Raw genomic sequence first — 16608 nt, 5'->3', positions numbered from 1 at the left:
AAAACTCCTCGTGTGGAACCCTTGCACGACGGCTGCATTTTTAAATCAAACATTGTTGGCACGATAATAGAAAGGTTTGGATTTCGAGGCTTATTTCTATCCTGCACGTCGTAACGCAAGGCTATTAATATTCAGCAGTCATCGTTTTAAATGCATTTGGCTAAATGTCGCTCGAACAAAAATTAGAAACAGCTACGATCTTAGGCACAACACACAATTTCGTTTCATTCTAACAAATTTATTGTTCTCGATCATCTCTTACGGAATCACTACTGAAATTAAATTACAATCAAATCATCACATCAAAATATACCCTTATTACCTACTGTCAAAGTCAGCTCGTGTAGATTTGTGCTCTTTTAAAAACGAGGATACAAAATGAAACAAAACAAATAAGGTCAACAACGAAAACAGGGAAAAAAAACATTTTACACAAGTCTGGGGGGAAATAAATAATAACTGTTTGGAATAGTTCGTATGTATCCCGAATAAAATATTAAAACAAAGCATTTTAATGAAAAATATTAAGTAAATAATTCCGATCAGCATCTGATCTAATGAATCTATATTGCCGGCTTTACATAGTCTTGTTTATTAAAACCTACCAAAGAATACTGCTTGGAAATGGCAGCACATGAAAACATCCCCAGCACCAGCTCTGGCCCACTTGGCAACGGATGTTCGCGCAGAAGATTTTCAAAGAGGTGCAGCTGCGGAATATTCAGTCTTTTCAAAAGTCATCTTTGATTTAAATTCGTCCTCAAAAAAATCCACGTAAGGTTCAGTTCTTTACATTAAAAAAGAAAGGGAGAGAAAAAAAAATCAAAAGATGTGTGATCTTGAAGATCAGAAACCGAGGGCAAGTCTTTTGTTGTTTTCGTAAGGATTGGAAGGCCAGGAAAAAAAATCCATTCCATATTTTTGGATAATATCAAACCATGCAGTCTTCTCTGCCAAGTTGGATGGAAGCTTCGTGGATGCCACTGTTCTTCGCATTGTTTCGGTTGAATTTCATCCCTTTGTTTGAGGTTTAATGTCCCATAACAACACACACAATTGCCTGCGTCTTTTGCCTCTCAAACAAGACATTGGTACAACAGGGTAGGGTGGGGTGGAGGGGGGCAAAGATTTTGTTGTTCATTGCTAATTTCTGTTATTTTTCAGTTGAAGTTAATGCGCCAATATTACCTGGTGGAACGAACTTGTAGTTGTCACCCTCTGGTCGCCCGGTTCGCTCGGCCCAGTTAAACTTGCATCTTTTAAGTAATCTACTAAAAAATGTCCCTGAAAGAAAGAGCAGACACAACCTTTTAGGTTAAGACATTTAAGGGCCTGGAAGAAGATTAGCGGGCGGTTTAGGGTTGGGAAGGAAGAGGGGTGATTTTTTTTTTTTTTTTTTTTTTTTTTCTTGTGAAAAAAATATATAACACATCTGCAGTCTCAATATTCCCTCACAATCACAGTATCAAAATGTTTTGCTATCTCGACGATAGTCTGTGTTTTTATCAGATTAGTCATATATAAAATATTTTAGTCTCGTATGCTGTTCTATGTCTCACTGAACATTCGTTTGCAGTCCATGGAGGGGGGCGGTGTATCTGCACTCACATTGCCGACCTGAGAATACACATCCTCCGGCGTCTGCGGCACTCCTGGGGGCGTCATCCTTTTCTCTTTCTGTCTCCGATTGCAAAACCAAACTCTCACCACCTCCTTCTCCAGCTGCAGGTTGTCCGCCAGAGAGGTTATCTCTTGGGCCGAAGGCTTGGGACATTTCAAGAAGTGACTCTCCAACGCACCTTTGACGCTCACTTCTATGGAGGTGCGCTTCTTGCGCTTCCTGCCCTGAGCCGCTATCTTGTCGATGCTGGTGGGGCTGCCCGTGGAGGAGTCCGCCTCCTCCAGCCATTTGTTAAGCAGCGGCTTCAGCTTGCACATGTTCTTAAAGCTGAGCTGGAGCGCTTCGAAGCGACAGATTGTGGTCTGCGAGAAGACGTTCCCGTAGAGGGTGCCCAGCGCCAAGCCCACGTCCGCTTGCGTGAAGCCCAGTTTGATCCGGCGCTGTTTGAACTGCTTGGCAAAGTGCTCTAAGTCGTCCGACGTCGGCGTGTCCTCGTCGGAGTGCGGGTCGTGGCTGTTCACTCCGTGGTGCGCTTGCTGGTGATGCTGGTGCTGGTGGTGGTGGTGGTGGTGGTGGCTGCTGTGGTCGAGCTCCGGCGTGTCGCCGCGCACCAGACCCGGGTGCACTAGGCTCTGGCCGCCCGGCGGACTGAGCATGCCGTTCACCGTGAAGCCTCCAGGCTGCGAGTATATGAGGGACTGCTGCTGCTGCTGGCTCCCGGTTAGAGAAGGGATGTGGGCAGCGGTTGTGCTACCCCAGGCGCCCGCGTGAGTCTGGTGGGGACCTAAATGCGGGGGCCTGTGATGCAGAGCAGTCCCAGAGTGCAAATCGTCTCTCCCCGAGTTATTTTTCACGTCCTGCTGCTGCTGCGGGCTGCCTGTCATTCCAACGGGACTAGACGACCACGGCGATCCGGCTTCGGCTGCGGCCACTGCGGCAGCCGCGGCCGCCGCTGCGGCGTGAGGCAAGGACGTCACCCACTGGTGAGCGTGGCTCAGCATATGTCCCCCGTTGCTCGCTGCCATCGCGCCCTGCATGAAATCGCTTTGTACCATTTTAACCGCTGGGTCTCCCCTGTACCCACCGGACACCGAGGTTACCGCAGCACTGCCCTGCTGCATCCCACCTCCGGAGTCCGAGTGCACGATCGAGCCGGACGATAATATACTACTGCTGGGTAGATAAGGGTTGGAAGCCGCTGTGGCCATTCCGCTAACCTTACGAATATGTTTGCCGATCACCCCCTCCCTTTTGCAGAAACTTTTTTAACGCAGGCAAATTATATCTCATGAATTATTCAAACTTTAAAAGTCTGGCTCGCGTTTTGGCAAACACCATCAACAACAACGAAAAAAAAGCAAAGAGAAAAAGATATTGTAGGCGAGAGGACGAAATCCGTCTCTTGGATAATTTGGGCATTCATATATTTCGAGCATATGAATGACTGAAACGATAAATTCCACTTTTATGTCAGCGTTGGAAAAGCCCTCGGAAGTCAAACGGTCCTTCGATCTATGTTTTCTGCTTAAATAGTCTGAAACAAAGAAAAAAAACAAAACAATCGGAAAAATGAAAAAAAAAAATGTTTCGAAACTTTGTCCCGCGAGAAACTTCTGGCGCTTGAAGAAGTTGTAATATGCCCTTAAAAATAATAAGTCCAAACGTATGTTCCGTTACCGAGTGGAAAAATATTAAACGTGGTTCTTCCTCAATTCTTTTGTTATTTAGCCGCAGCGATTTCACTTGCTCCGTCCCTTTATTTCTTTTCTTTTGCAGATTCTTTTATGGTGCTGTAAAGTCTGTCTCTTTGTTCTGTTTTGATGTGTTTAAACCTGCCAAACCGCTCCAGTTGAAGTACAATCCAGTATTACAGTGCAAAGCAGTGTTGCATGCCTTCTTTCTCATTCGCTTGTTCTCTCTCCTCTCGCTCGCTCTCTCTCCCTCCCTCTCTCCCTCCCTCTCTCTCTCTCTCTCTCTCTCTCTCTCTCTCTCTCTCTCTCTCTCTCTCTCTCTGACAGTTAGCTCCGTCCCTCCCTCAGAGCTCGAGGACACACGAGTGTTTACTCTGCGCCGCGTACATCGTCCACGTCTTTTCCCCAAACGCGAGGAAGTCGGGTGCACGGCTCTCGTTGATTGGACAGCACGGGCGAGATTGACAGGTCTAGAGAAGCCGCTTCAGGCACTTAGACCCCCCTTCCGGCTATTCCAATTGGCTGCTTTTGAATTTAAGTAAATAAATCAAGATAAATGACTGAAAACTCCGAAGTATGTGGAAATATACGAATCTGCCCCGATTTAAGTACAATTTCCCACAGTTTTGGTGAATCATTTTGGAGAATCGTTAACGGTGCGGCTGTTAGCGGGCTTTTTTTTTCTTCTCAGGGCCATATTAAAATAACAACACATACTTCTATCACTAAGCCCTCGGTTGAATTTAGTGAGGTACAGTGACCTCTAACAAATACGACTGATCTTCTTGCTATTTATATTTCGAAATCGTTTACATCAAATTTCCTCTAGTTTGTCAGTCGCAATTTTTAAACTTAGCTTAACGGTCGTTTAAAAATATGGGCGCAATAATTGCGTCACTGCTACTGACTGCTAGCCTGCTAATTTTTTTTTCTTCTGAAACGTCGGCCTCTCAAGAGTTAACGACGTGACTGTGAGATGCTTCCAAGCGGAAACAGAGAGCGCAAGAAAGGCATGGGGAGAAAGTGGCAACCAAAACGAAGGCAAACTGAGCAGTCCTTTGGGGGTTTTGCAAGAGACTTCTTTTAATTTGACTATAGCAAGGTCGGCCGTCCATAGGGCGAACGCGCCATTCCTTTTCAAATTTCGCGCCGAATTGTTTAGACGTTACCACCAGACCCCTACAACATATGGATTCACCCAGCGGTATAAATAAAAGTGCTAGTCCAAAGAAAAATTGGGGTGATTGACATACGGTCCCCCGAGCTTCAGTAGGCTTGGTGTCAAAGGAACTTCTTGTTTATGAACTACTGCTAGAATAATAGCCTACGTGTCATAATAAAGACAGGCAAACCGCAACGCACAATTATACACCAATAATCACTCCGATGGCTATTGTGACAGAAAAGCTTGTTTTAGATTTCATTTAGCATCGGATATAAAACCACCGAATCAGGTTTTGTAGAAAACCCAAGAGAGGACTATAGGCGCTCCCCTTCCCAGAAGATTTCATTTGGATCAGGCTCAAAAACCGAGAGAACCTCGTGGATTTGTTTACATTGAATGGCAAAGTAGGGCCACCGCCACGGGGCTGTCTATTCATTAATTTCCAGCAGATTTCGGTCTAAATTACTGCTACGCGTTTCATACTGCTCGCTTTCAAAGTCTCGTGCGGCCATAAGAAACGTGATAGCCAGCGCGAGGAAAGGGATTCACTCACTCCGAGGATCCAAAGCAATTTCAAACGTTCAAGCCTTCAACTTTTTGAAGTTTAATGTTTTTATCTGAAAAGTAGGCTGTTTATTATTTATTTGTTTATGTAACAAGGTCCCCGTGTTCCCTGCTGGGGAGATCATTTGTTTTCCGTGCAAGTAGAGAGGGAAAAATCCCCAAGTATAACAAGAGACGAACAGTTAGTGCTGATTTTCATTTGCATAAATTTTCATATATTTTAGTGAAAATAATAGCGGTGCAGAGGAGAGCTCCGCTCAGTTGAGTCAGAGGGAAGAAAATCTTAGGAAGGACCAAAACGGAGGGAGAGAGTCGGTCACTGATGGACGAACAATGCAGTATTTGAGACATTTTTCCAGTTATCGTGGAATCTTACGGTAAGTGAAAATAAATCGGCATTCAGCGGGGTTTCAGTTGCATTATCACGCATAATATAATATAGCATACCTTAGCATTAATCTATCTATATAGTATGACCTATATATATATATATATATATATATATATATATATATATATATATATATATATATATATGCGTGTGTCTGCGAAAATCCTTTTTTCGCGTAAAAATCAATAAGACTGTTTAGCTTTATAAATAGCGAGCAGACGGTTAAGCTGCTGTTTTGTAGTGAATGTCCAGTGGAGAATGTGCAATCAATCAAATTCAAACAGGAGACCCTCGGAGGAATTCTCGGCGGAGTCGCGTACAAGTGGATATCAGGTCGTTTGCATAAATCGATCTTTTACTTCCGCGCCAAAGTTTGATGCAACTTGGTCCGCGGCGCTGAACTCGTTCCGTAGCGCGCGATGTGCGGCTCGAGACTGCGCGTTAACGACGGCAAGGATTTCAGTCGTCGCTGAACGACTGCGCGAGACAGCGCGAGGAGCAACCGAGCGGAAACCGGTCTAGCAGATCGCGGACGGCAAGCAAAGAAAATAAGCAAGCGTCTGTGCAAGATGTGCATAAAAATATAGACGCCGTTTAAATTATAAACAAAATATAAGCTACAGACAGTTTTGCAAAAGTAAATTTAAATTTGATTAATATATATATATATATATATATATATATATATATATATATATATATATATATATATATATATATATATATAAACGAAAACCTTTCCATTCGATAATTCTCTTTTTTTCGGTTAACTCTATGTGCCCTCCCGGTCGAAGATGCCATCTCTCTCGCAGCCCCACTAAGACCGTTTGTTTCATTCATGGGCAAAGCATTTCTGAACCCTTCCTCTCGGTTGCTATGGTGAGCGGAATAAAAGAGGGAACACTGGTCGCATTAAGCTATATGTTTGTGCACTGGAGTCGAGATGAAAGAGCCACAGTCAAGCCAAGAACATCTCGCCGTTGCGCCAAACGCACAGCTCAAGATTCGTAAACGTCTATAGAGACGCGAGCGTCTACAGAAGATGTATACATAAAATAACTGGAATCAGCACACAGCCATAAAGATTAGATCTCACCCTTACGCGCTTGACAGTGACGTATGGGGGGTGTTTTGTGACCAGCAGGTGTCGCGCTTAGTCAGTACGGTAAAAGCGCTAATGGTGAGTAATTGGGGTATTGTCCTTGATTATTGATTTATTCTTATATTTTGGGAGGAGAAACATAGGATCCTGATATCGTGAACTGATACCTGTTGAAATCATAACGCGAGCCCCCCCCCTCTCCGTACAATTAATTTATTCATAACACGTTAATTCAAATTATTGTTATTGCTGAAAGAAACGACGCAAACCGTGCTGTTTGTTACACTTGATTGATTCAGTGTAGTTTTCAAACGCATTTTCACCGTATTTTGACTTTGATAACGTGGACTTAACTTGGAGTTTTTAATTTATGAAATGGCTTCGTTAAGTTTATAAATAAATCATTTTTTTTTCACAGATGGTTTATCACATTTAGAAAACGTTACCCAAATGTGTTTTTTTTTTGTTGTTGCGTGAAAATGCTGATATAACATTTAAATGCATTTAAAAACTCGCCCATGCGCGTGACACATTAGTGACACGATAGATACGTTTTCAGCAAAAACAAGAATAAATGATTTGTTACGAAAACGCTTTGTTATGAAAAGAGGCGCGAGTGTTAGTTAAATATTTGAATAATCGTGTAAATTTCAAAATCGCAAAAAAACATACTGAACGCGATTTTAACTGATCATCATTTAAAAGGATTGAATATTAACACTATCCTAAAGCAATAAATAAATAAATATATATATATATATATATATATATATATATATATATATATATATATATATATATATATATATATATATATATATATATATATATTTTCTTTTATTATATTTTAATTAAATGTCTATCGGTTTTGAAGAAAGACAATACGTGTAACAGAAATATAGCCCTCTGCTGAATTGTCATTAATTCGAGAAACAAACCTTCAAAGCGCTGAGCTCATGTTTGACAGCGTGAAATTGTAGGCCAGAGCTCTGGCGTCGTCCCAAAAAGAGGAAGCGATGTCTCTTATTTTCTCCTAATTCCGGAAGATAAAATGTCATAGTAGTATGGCAATGTTTATAACGTTATTATGAAACAAATAGACTAATTATAATAATTACAACCTCATATATAATAATGCATCGCGTCTGATTCGGAACCGTGTTGCTTAGTTATATATTTAGTTTAACTGCAGTCATAAATACATTGCTTTCTTAATCTGAACGGAAAAGGAATTCGCCTTGTGTCGATAGCTGCCATCCTTAAACATAGCCAGTCTTGTTAATATACGTTATGGAATGTGAAATAATTTGCAAACGAAACATAGCTATTTGGAAAAAAAAAAAAAAGATCATGATTAAAATAACGGCAAAAATGCAGATCTACACAGGATCAGTCTAAATGTTCTGTGATAGGAAGAGTAATCGACTGAGCGATGTTATTTCATAATTTGTGACTACGACTGGCATTATTTTCCACCCTTGCTCGACACGCGGAAGCCCACGGAGTGCGTCACGTCGTTCCGCCTTGTTTATTCCACTGCTCCCTTGTGCATCATTTCCCGTAGCACCGGCCCAGGAGGCGCGCTGCTCGTGACCGAAACGGCGAGAAACGTTTCAGAGCTCTATGTCTTACACGAAGATTACCCGAGCTTCATTATTCGTAAACATTCCAGCCAGCCCCTTATTGATTAGGCTTTCTCCCATTGGAAATCAATGCAAATGTCATAATGCGCTTTAAATGATACGTGGATGCAACTTCTAATGCTAGCATAAATAAATAAATAAACGCGCGCGCGAATATGCAAATAGACTAAAATGAGTAAAATACGAAATAAAGACCACATCATGCATTATATTCATGACGTTATCCCGCAAATGAGTCAGGACCCCAGCTTTGAATACCACCCATCTCTTGATGTGTGTGATGTGACACAAAGCTGTCTGTTTCATGATATGGATGCTAGTCTCCTCTCTCTCTCTCTCTCTCTCTGTGTGTGTGTTTATAACTGACATATCCCATGTGGACTAACGATATCTCTCGGACATCCTGCACTGATTACTGCTGCAGGCCACCGCAATAATCTAACTCCTACTGTCCCATTATGTGTCAGGGACACTTTCACGAAACACTTGATTATATATATATATATACATGCTAGGATTATCTGATATGCCATCTTAATTATGCATCAACATATTAATCTGATGAAAAAGTTGCCCGAGCGCTGCGACGTGCCCTCTACCATTTAAAATGTATCCATTGTGTGTGGACCGAAGTGGTGCCCTGCGTGTTTTTGTTTGTCAAACAGCACCGTTCCCCCGAGGAGTGCGGTTTGTGGTACCTCCCTGCTCAGGATTACATTAATCAAAGCATTTATTTCCCCAGAGATGCACAGCGCAAATCACCCAAAATCCCAATCAAATTGAATAACAGAGGAACCACGCATTGGAAGTGACCTCTGTGTTTTTTCTGTTGCTCGTTTTGCGAGAAAACGCGTCTCTTGCCATTTTAGCTTCGCTCGCGAAAGTGCCTCTCAGCGATACAGGAGAGGAGTTTCAATAGTTGAAGGTGTTATGTTGACTGTGAGAAACATGGAAATCTTATGCCAGTGGCCAGACGCAGTGTGGTTTTCGAGTGATGAAACAGAAATGTTCGGTTTCAACAGCGCATCTACGGATTTAAGGATTTCCTCGTTGGTTGCAGAAAGTGCGATCTGTAAGGTTAGACAATCCAGTTCACCCCGTAGTATTAAAAAAGAAGATCATATGCGGCTTCTTTTATTCTTGAGTTATACAAAATAACTACATTCGACAGAGTGCAAACTGTCAACGCAATAAATCCACAGCAAAGCCGCTTGGCTCAGTAAATATTGCTTGTGATATGAGGCCTATTACAGGTACTGCAAATAAAATAATACGGCTGTAATTCTCCTCATGTGTTGTTTTAATGTAACTGGCGTGCGCCGTTTGAGATTCATGGTGAAAATGGGAAGGAAATGCGATGCTGTTTATGGCAGTGCGGTGCGTCGAAACACAAATTTAGCTCTGCTTGCTTTCAGCCCGATCAGGGATAAATGATGGAGCCTGTCCTGGAGTGGGTTACCAGACGGGAACGTTAACTCTGCTGGAGAGGTGATGGAAACAGGAGCGTTTTGCTGTAGATACTTTTGTTGAAATATGCAAGTCATAGTATATAAGTCAGAGAAACATGTGGCTTAAGCCAGTCGAAAAAGGTGACGTGCAACTGACAAATGACAGCCTGAACGTATTAGCAACTGTATAAAATCTTCTGCTTTTGTGTGTGTGTGTGGGCACACGCGGTTGTCAGAAAATCATTTGTGTGTCATCTTAATTACGTTCTCTCCCACAGCAGGAAAAATGGGTTTACTTACATCTGTATCCTTATTTTTGGCATCCTATACGGTCTTGTAAACCTCTGGGCCTTTCCTCGCTCTCTGTCTCTACCGTTTCTACCACTTTGTCTCCTCCTCTAATTCTCTCCCTCTCGGTTCACTCACGCATACAGCCCCGCAGGGTCGCAAAAGCAACGTTCACCAGCCTTGCTAGAAGTGGCCTGACCTTCTGCCAAACTGCCTACCACACATTACTCATTACTCAGGCCGGGCACACGGACAGCCCCACAGCTAAAATGCTGCCCTTAACTCAGGCAACATGCAATGGATAATTCTAAACTCCTCCAGTTCGCTCTCACTCGCTTTTATTAAAATGTGCATGCTAAGGGTGCACCGCAGTGCTTAGAGGCTGAATAATGGCTAAGCTAAGGAAACATATGTGTCTCATGTGTAAGGTGGAAAGGTCAATGAGTCTAATTTCTGGTATGCACGATAATGGCTATACAGTGCGCTCTCTGTGGGTGATAGAGCTGGATATTTCTATCTAAACCTCATGTTATACATGCAAACAGGCCTCCTATAGCATATGCTGAAGAAATTATAAAGTAATAGCATTTATAATGGCAGTTGTGGTGACGACAGGGTATATACAAAACACACTGTGGAGTTTATATACCGATAATTGGGCCATAAGGTGTCGAAATGTAACCTCAGTGTAAACTAAATAATCTATTAAAAATGAATACAATTAAAATACAGAAATAAAGTGTGAACACGCATCAGTATGTATCGAGAAAAGCTCACATCTATCTGTCTGTGATGTAATGAGCTCAGTTCTGCATTTTTATTTGCTTGCCTACACAAAAAGTACATTTCCTCTCAATTCAAGGATCAGTCACTCACCTCAATAAATAAAGTGTAAGGGGTGTTATCAGACATCTACACAGACTTTATTAGCGAACATGGTGAGCATCTGGACACCTGGAGGAAAAAAATGCGCCTGGAGACAAAATGCGTATTGCGTGCCGTAGAAAGAATATTTGTTCAAGATGCAGTTCCAACTGATTCTAACATTGTTATTTCTCTTGCAGGAGAGGAGCTTCGACTCTCCCACCTTCCCTCCCTTCTCTAGGGAGAGGGGCCTCCTTCCACGTTGGACCCAGACTCAATCTGCTGCAGAGGGACAGAGTGGCCACGCTGTGAGCGGAGACACACACACACACACACACACACACACACACACAGAAATCTCACTGCTTCCGTTTTCAGCTTACACTGCTGCTGGAGCTGTTAGCCTGCCGGCTATTTTTCTTTGAGAGACTATAAAAATATGCAAATGCTGTTGTTAAAGAGAACAGTCGAGTTTCTTTTCTCTTCTGCTCGCGCCCCTTGTGAGTCCGCAGAGCAAAAGGCGGAAGAATTTCACTTTTGTCCCTCACTTTGTTTATAGAAAGAAAGGAAGAATTAAAGCAGACCAACAGTGACAGACACATCATAAACATTCGAAACGACCATGCAGATAGGGACGGATAAAATAAATTTTTACAAATATACGCATACTGTATCTGCGAAGTGAGCGATTATTTTAAAACGCTTTCCTCCTCTTTACCTCTCATCATGGCGGACAGGTCTTAAACACAGAGCATCAACTGCTTTAAGAGCGCAGGAAAAGTACAGGGCGAATTTGTAAACCCCTCACGGTGCCGCGAACACTTTTTGAAGTGATTATGAAGACAGTTCAGATCAAAGGCTTTGACAACTCTGAGTGCCCGCCAAGACTGAGCCCCTGTAATCGCACAGAGCCCTCCGTACAACACAGCTCACACCCCTCAAGCACCCGGCAGAACGCAACGCCACACTCACGCATAAACAGATTATCAGGGGACAGAAAACGGCTGGAAAGTAAATATGGGATTAGAGTTTTCAGACTGAACTGCACCGATATAACCGAGGAGATTAGCGAAACATTTACAGGTAGATATTAATTATCGGCATCAGGGAGATGAGAGAAAAAACAGTGAATTAAAAAACTCCATGCATATGTTTTAAAAAGCTGCGTGCTATGTAACCCTCATTATATTTAATATTTTCAACTGTATTCAACATATCACATGTATTAAATTAACTGCTATAATTTTCTAAATCCTTTACAAAGAAACCATAAGAAGCCGGAAAAAAAAAGAGAGGGGGGAAATGAGAGCGAGCAGAAAGTGCTTTGTTGAAGTCAACAAACTCTTATATTTTTATATAATTATGTGCTCTGCTGTGCGTAACTGCTAGGCAGCATTGTAACAAATGTCCATCATTGGCTCCATTAGCCCTGAAGACAGACGGCCATTACATTTAGCTCAGTATTTTGCTAACACTATAAGAAAACACAATAGCTCCGAACAAAACAACAACAATATTAATAGTGATTTTATTATCAAAGTTGTATCGTAGAATTAAAAATATATATTTGTCATGCACATATGCACACACACACACACACACACACACTTTAAGTCACATGTTAACAGGCTGACATCTTGAACCTTCTCACCATGTTGTTGTTTGGTCATTTAACTGAACATTTTGCTTTTGTCAGTGTATTTACTGTTTTGTGGTACCGCACTGGTGCTGATGTGAAACAATAAAACGTGTGTGACAGCAAGTCCCCTCTCTGCCTCCTGTTTACGGTGCCACTCAGCGCCTCTCTCAGACTAACCGCTTGGTACAGTCTTCTCTGGATCACTTCCAGAACCCTCGGGTTCCGAGTGGCCCAGTCTCTGAAGAGCAGCCAACAAACGGGCCTTTCAGTGTGGACAGCAGATGGGGCGGGCCAGCCAGCCACTCGGAGGAACTTCTTGTGTCGCCAGACACAGAGAATGAATCCGCTTTTATCTGCCAGCCCAGTGGACTACAATGAGCCTTCCTGTGCACTTAACCATGAGACAGCACACACACACACACACACATACAGAGAAAGATGCCAGACAGGTAGTGCGCATTGCCATTCCCTAACCATGGAAGTGAAAATCAGAAACTCTGGGTTTGGCTTCACTCGCGATTTAACAGACAAACACACAGTCTGTTTGTTCAATCATGTAAATCATTCTCTGGGCGGAAAAGCTACAATCCTGATAGGCTACAAGATAAACAAGCTAAAAATTAATTCCTGAAGAATGATCAAAATCGACATTATTTAGGCATTATGATCAAAGACAGTGACTGCGTGCGCCAGGCTATACAAGGCTGTTTTTAATCAAAATTGCATGCTAATATTTCTTAATTCCTTTCATATCTTGCATAGGGGAGTTAGAAATCCAAGCATATTGACCTCTCTGCTGTTTAATATTTACAATTCGGTATTTTGTCAGCCGTTTATGCCTAATTGTTCCAGACAAGCTTTTCAATGTCTTTTTCAACAGTAGCAGAAACTCCCACTGACTAGTCTCTCATGGATAATCATCTGACACTACTGCGCTGGGCTGTGCCATACTGCCTCACACTAAGTGTGTGTGTGTGTGTGTATTTGTTCTTTTGACAGCTTGGTCACAGGGAACTGCAGGCCCTATCGATTGCCTGATCATTAGGAGTGACCAGCTGAGTGGCAACATAGCCGCAAACACCACTAACTGCAACGCGAAACATCTGACCTCTCTTTAACGAACAGCCATCGAGTGACCAGACCTACTCATTGACCCATAATAGTCACTGAAGGCCAGCAGTGTTGAGATAACTATACCCAGCTGTGGGCTGTGTTTCATCGACTGACATGGATCCGCTGGGCTTGTATGATTCGGAAAGCGGACTGACGTGGATTTTTATGAGGAAATGTATCTCGTATCTGATGGTTTAGCAGATGTCCGTATGCAGAACAGTTGGCAGGTGTGTCTGCCAGTACAATCCCACTGATGATACAGTTTACACTAGTCCGACACCCACTGCTGAAAGTCTGCGAGTGACACTGCTCACCTCCTGTTGCGCTATTAGAAAGCACGGCTTCCAGTTCAGAGCCTCGCACCACCCCAGTGTGTGTGTGTGTGTGTGTGTGTGTGAAAAGAGACAGTGAGAAAGGAGGGGGAGGCAGGGAGAGGGTAGGAAGAGGAGGAGGAAAAGGCCACTGATCAGTGAGTGAATGAAGCGTTTCTCTGGTGAGTCCCTCAGAGGGGAAGCACCCTGCAGAGGACAGTGTGGAAATGAACTCGATGAGGCGGTGAGTGTTTGACCCCATGTCTGTCCTCACGCCACCCTCACCACTCTCATGGCTGACTGACACCGACTACATCCTGCCTGCAATGAGTCACTTCCCGTCTGTCATTACCTCGCCTGAGCACTTTCTTAATTCAACACTAGTAGGTCCGACAATAAACGCACAAGGGATTCCTCTTTTGAAGTGTCATATTATGATATTGCACGTTTATTTTCTTTCCGTCAGGTTTCATCCTTAGTTTCTTCAAGAAAATGGGTCTGTTACATGCTAACCAACACCATATGAGTCTAGCAGCGTGAGAAATATCTGAAAGCCGGCTGCTCGAGAGCTGAGCTCCAGGGAAAGGATCCTTGTGGGGCAGCTGAAGGAATGGGGGGAAGAGCGGAAGCAGATTGCAAGAGAAGGCGGTGGCTTTGAAGGTTGTAGGTAGCAGGTTTTTCCCTGCACCACTGCAGGAGACTTGAGTGCAGGCCCCCACCGGCACAGGTGGTACTGCTCATTTCAATTTAGCTCAAATCTACACTTGAAATAGTGCGGCTGTCATAAGCAATCTGCAGCCCAGGACGGAGCACTGCCTTGGTCGAGGAGTGTAGGGGGGAGGATGGGGGTGTCAGAGCAGACTACGTTGAGTTCTGAAGAAGAGGCTGCTGCCATATGCCCTCCCAACAACCTCCTCCCCCTCCTTCGCTGTTCCTTTACTCTTCCAAGCACATGTTCACCGCAGGTCCACTCATCCAGAACAGCACAAAGAGAGGTCAAAGCAGTCAACAAGTTATTTACTGCAGGGGAGCCGCTGTGCCTCACACACCCCATCTGCTTTCGGAGATGAGACCGAATCCCTCATTATGTAACACAAGATCAGCTTTTTATTCTCACAAAGGTCTGATGCATACCCATAACTCTTCTGTGCTTACGCTTCTTGCACAACTGGTGGGCATCAGGGAAGCCACTAGTCAAAACCTTCTGTGCTAAAGGTCCCATCCATTTGATGCTGGGCTTTGGTTCATTTAGCTGCAGATGCTCAAGATGTGTAACACTGTAAGCACAAAACCAACTTCGGCTGATCCAGCCGTTATTCCAAGGCAATGAACAGTTTCATTTTAAAAGATGCTTTAATTGATTTTTTTTATTTATTTGACATTTATGCATTGCATTTATGGCACACACTTTTATCCAAAAGAACTTACATTGCATTCAAGTTATACATTCTCCAACAGTTCATGCATTCCCTGAGAATTATGGTCATGATGGCTATGTTAGTGCCAAATTTTCCTACAGGACTTACCTACAGGAGTGCCTGGCAAATTTTACTGATATTTAACTATGGTCAAATCGGTAAGAGTAAACTGTAATATTGTGTTCTCGGTCAGTGTTTGACTTAAAAGTTGTCTTCTTGGAAAGCCGAAGGAGTCTTTAAACAGAGGAGACGAGACAATGTCTATAGACAGCACAGAGGATGGACAGATCAGAGCAAGCTTTGCAATCCTGGAAGTGTTTCCTCGTCAGAAAGCAGGCGTTTTTAAGCAGTGTTGTTCTAGCCTGGGGCTACAGCCCACTGGATCATGTTGAGCTCTTTCAGGGGAGGAAGAGAAAACATGGCAGGCCTCGATGAATGCAAATGTACCTTGTGTATCTCGCAGGCATCTTGATGGGGCTTGGAAGCACAGTTGCCCCTTTAGGAATGTGTGTCTGATGTGGGAACCTCTAAATAATACACAAGTCCGGACATGAGGTGTGCTTTTAGCCTCAGCTGAGGGAAAATATAATCGAAGAACTTTCAAAAGAACCAGGATGGATATGGTATTCCTTCACCTTCAAAATGAAAATTTAATCATGCAAATTTATTCATGAATTTCTGAATTTAATCTTTACTTTGGTACATATTTGGCCATCAAGAGGTTCCAAAAGAACCACTGGCATCTGCACAGTCAGCACTTGAGGAAACAGACATGGCTCGCCATACCATGACTATGGAGGATTACACCCAAGTTGCCCCCTTTGGACTGTGTGTCTTGCCCGTTGAGCTGCCAACCTGGCCAGCTCTTTCACAGCATGGCAGAGCCTCTCCAGGAGGTGGTATTCTCTCTGGACTAACATGTGTTTCTGCGGCTGGTACCCTGCCCACTACTGCACAGACCATGCCAGGGCTCATGCGTCTGTGCACTGATAGAGCCTCGATGAGGTTGTGGGAATGCTGGGAGATTGTCTATCTTTTATCCCCGGGCTTCAAATGAAGTTGAAATTGAGTTTTTAGCGGGTTTCTCTCTCCTGCTTGCATGACTCTCGAGCAATGGCTCCTTGCCTGCAGCATCAGCAGGGAGTCCTTTCAAAGACTCCAACACTGCAAATGCAAGAACGCATGTATGCAAAAAGACACACACACACACACACACACACACACACACACATTCTTTTTAGCTCCTAGATACACAGGAGTCTTCAGGCAGAGGACACTCTCCGAATAACTTTCATGCACATTTGGGAAAAGAGAAAGTTTATTCCCGAGTTCTCAGAGGGAGATTACGCA

At 43.3% G+C, this 16608-nt stretch overlaps 1 protein-coding gene across 2 annotated transcripts; it reads right to left on the bottom strand.

The window, feature by feature from the left end:
* Window positions 1–222: 222 nt before the first annotated feature.
* pou3f3b (POU class 3 homeobox 3b) lies at window positions 223–3561 on the bottom strand. 2 transcript variants are annotated; one of them, XM_043243014.1, is made up of 2 exons: window positions 1618–3561; window positions 223–1284 (listed from the first exon to the last, which is right to left on the bottom strand). In XM_043243014.1, exons 1-2 carry the CDS (start codon window positions 2827–2829, stop codon window positions 1171–1173), a joined length of 1326 nt encoding a protein of 441 aa, XP_043098949.1. In that variant the 5' UTR covers window positions 2830–3561; the 3' UTR covers window positions 223–1170. The 2 variants fall into 2 exon arrangements, with proteins under 2 accessions (XP_043098949.1, XP_043098948.1); XM_043243013.1 differs by having other exon boundaries at window positions 1609–3560.
* Window positions 3562–16608: the final 13047 nt, after the last annotated feature.

The sequence above is a fragment of the Puntigrus tetrazona genome, chromosome 6 (assembly GCF_018831695.1).
Source record: "Puntigrus tetrazona isolate hp1 chromosome 6, ASM1883169v1, whole genome shotgun sequence".
In the NCBI taxonomy this organism is placed as follows: domain Eukaryota; kingdom Metazoa; phylum Chordata; class Actinopteri; order Cypriniformes; family Cyprinidae; genus Puntigrus; species Puntigrus tetrazona.
Note: the sequence above shows the minus strand (reverse complement) of the source record. Positions and strands in the feature narration are given on the sequence as shown.

What these genes read in the sequence shown, in the direction of transcription:
- pou3f3b (XM_043243013.1), bottom strand. Translation starts at nt 2,829, where the DNA reads ATGGCCACAGCGGCTTCCAACCCTTATCTACCCAGCAGTAGTATATTA. An exon ending in TGTATTCTCAGGTCGGCAAT is followed by an intron (nt 1,285 to 1,608) that starts GTGAGTGCAGAT and finishes TCTTTCTTTCAG; the next exon opens with GGACATTTTTTAGTAGATTA.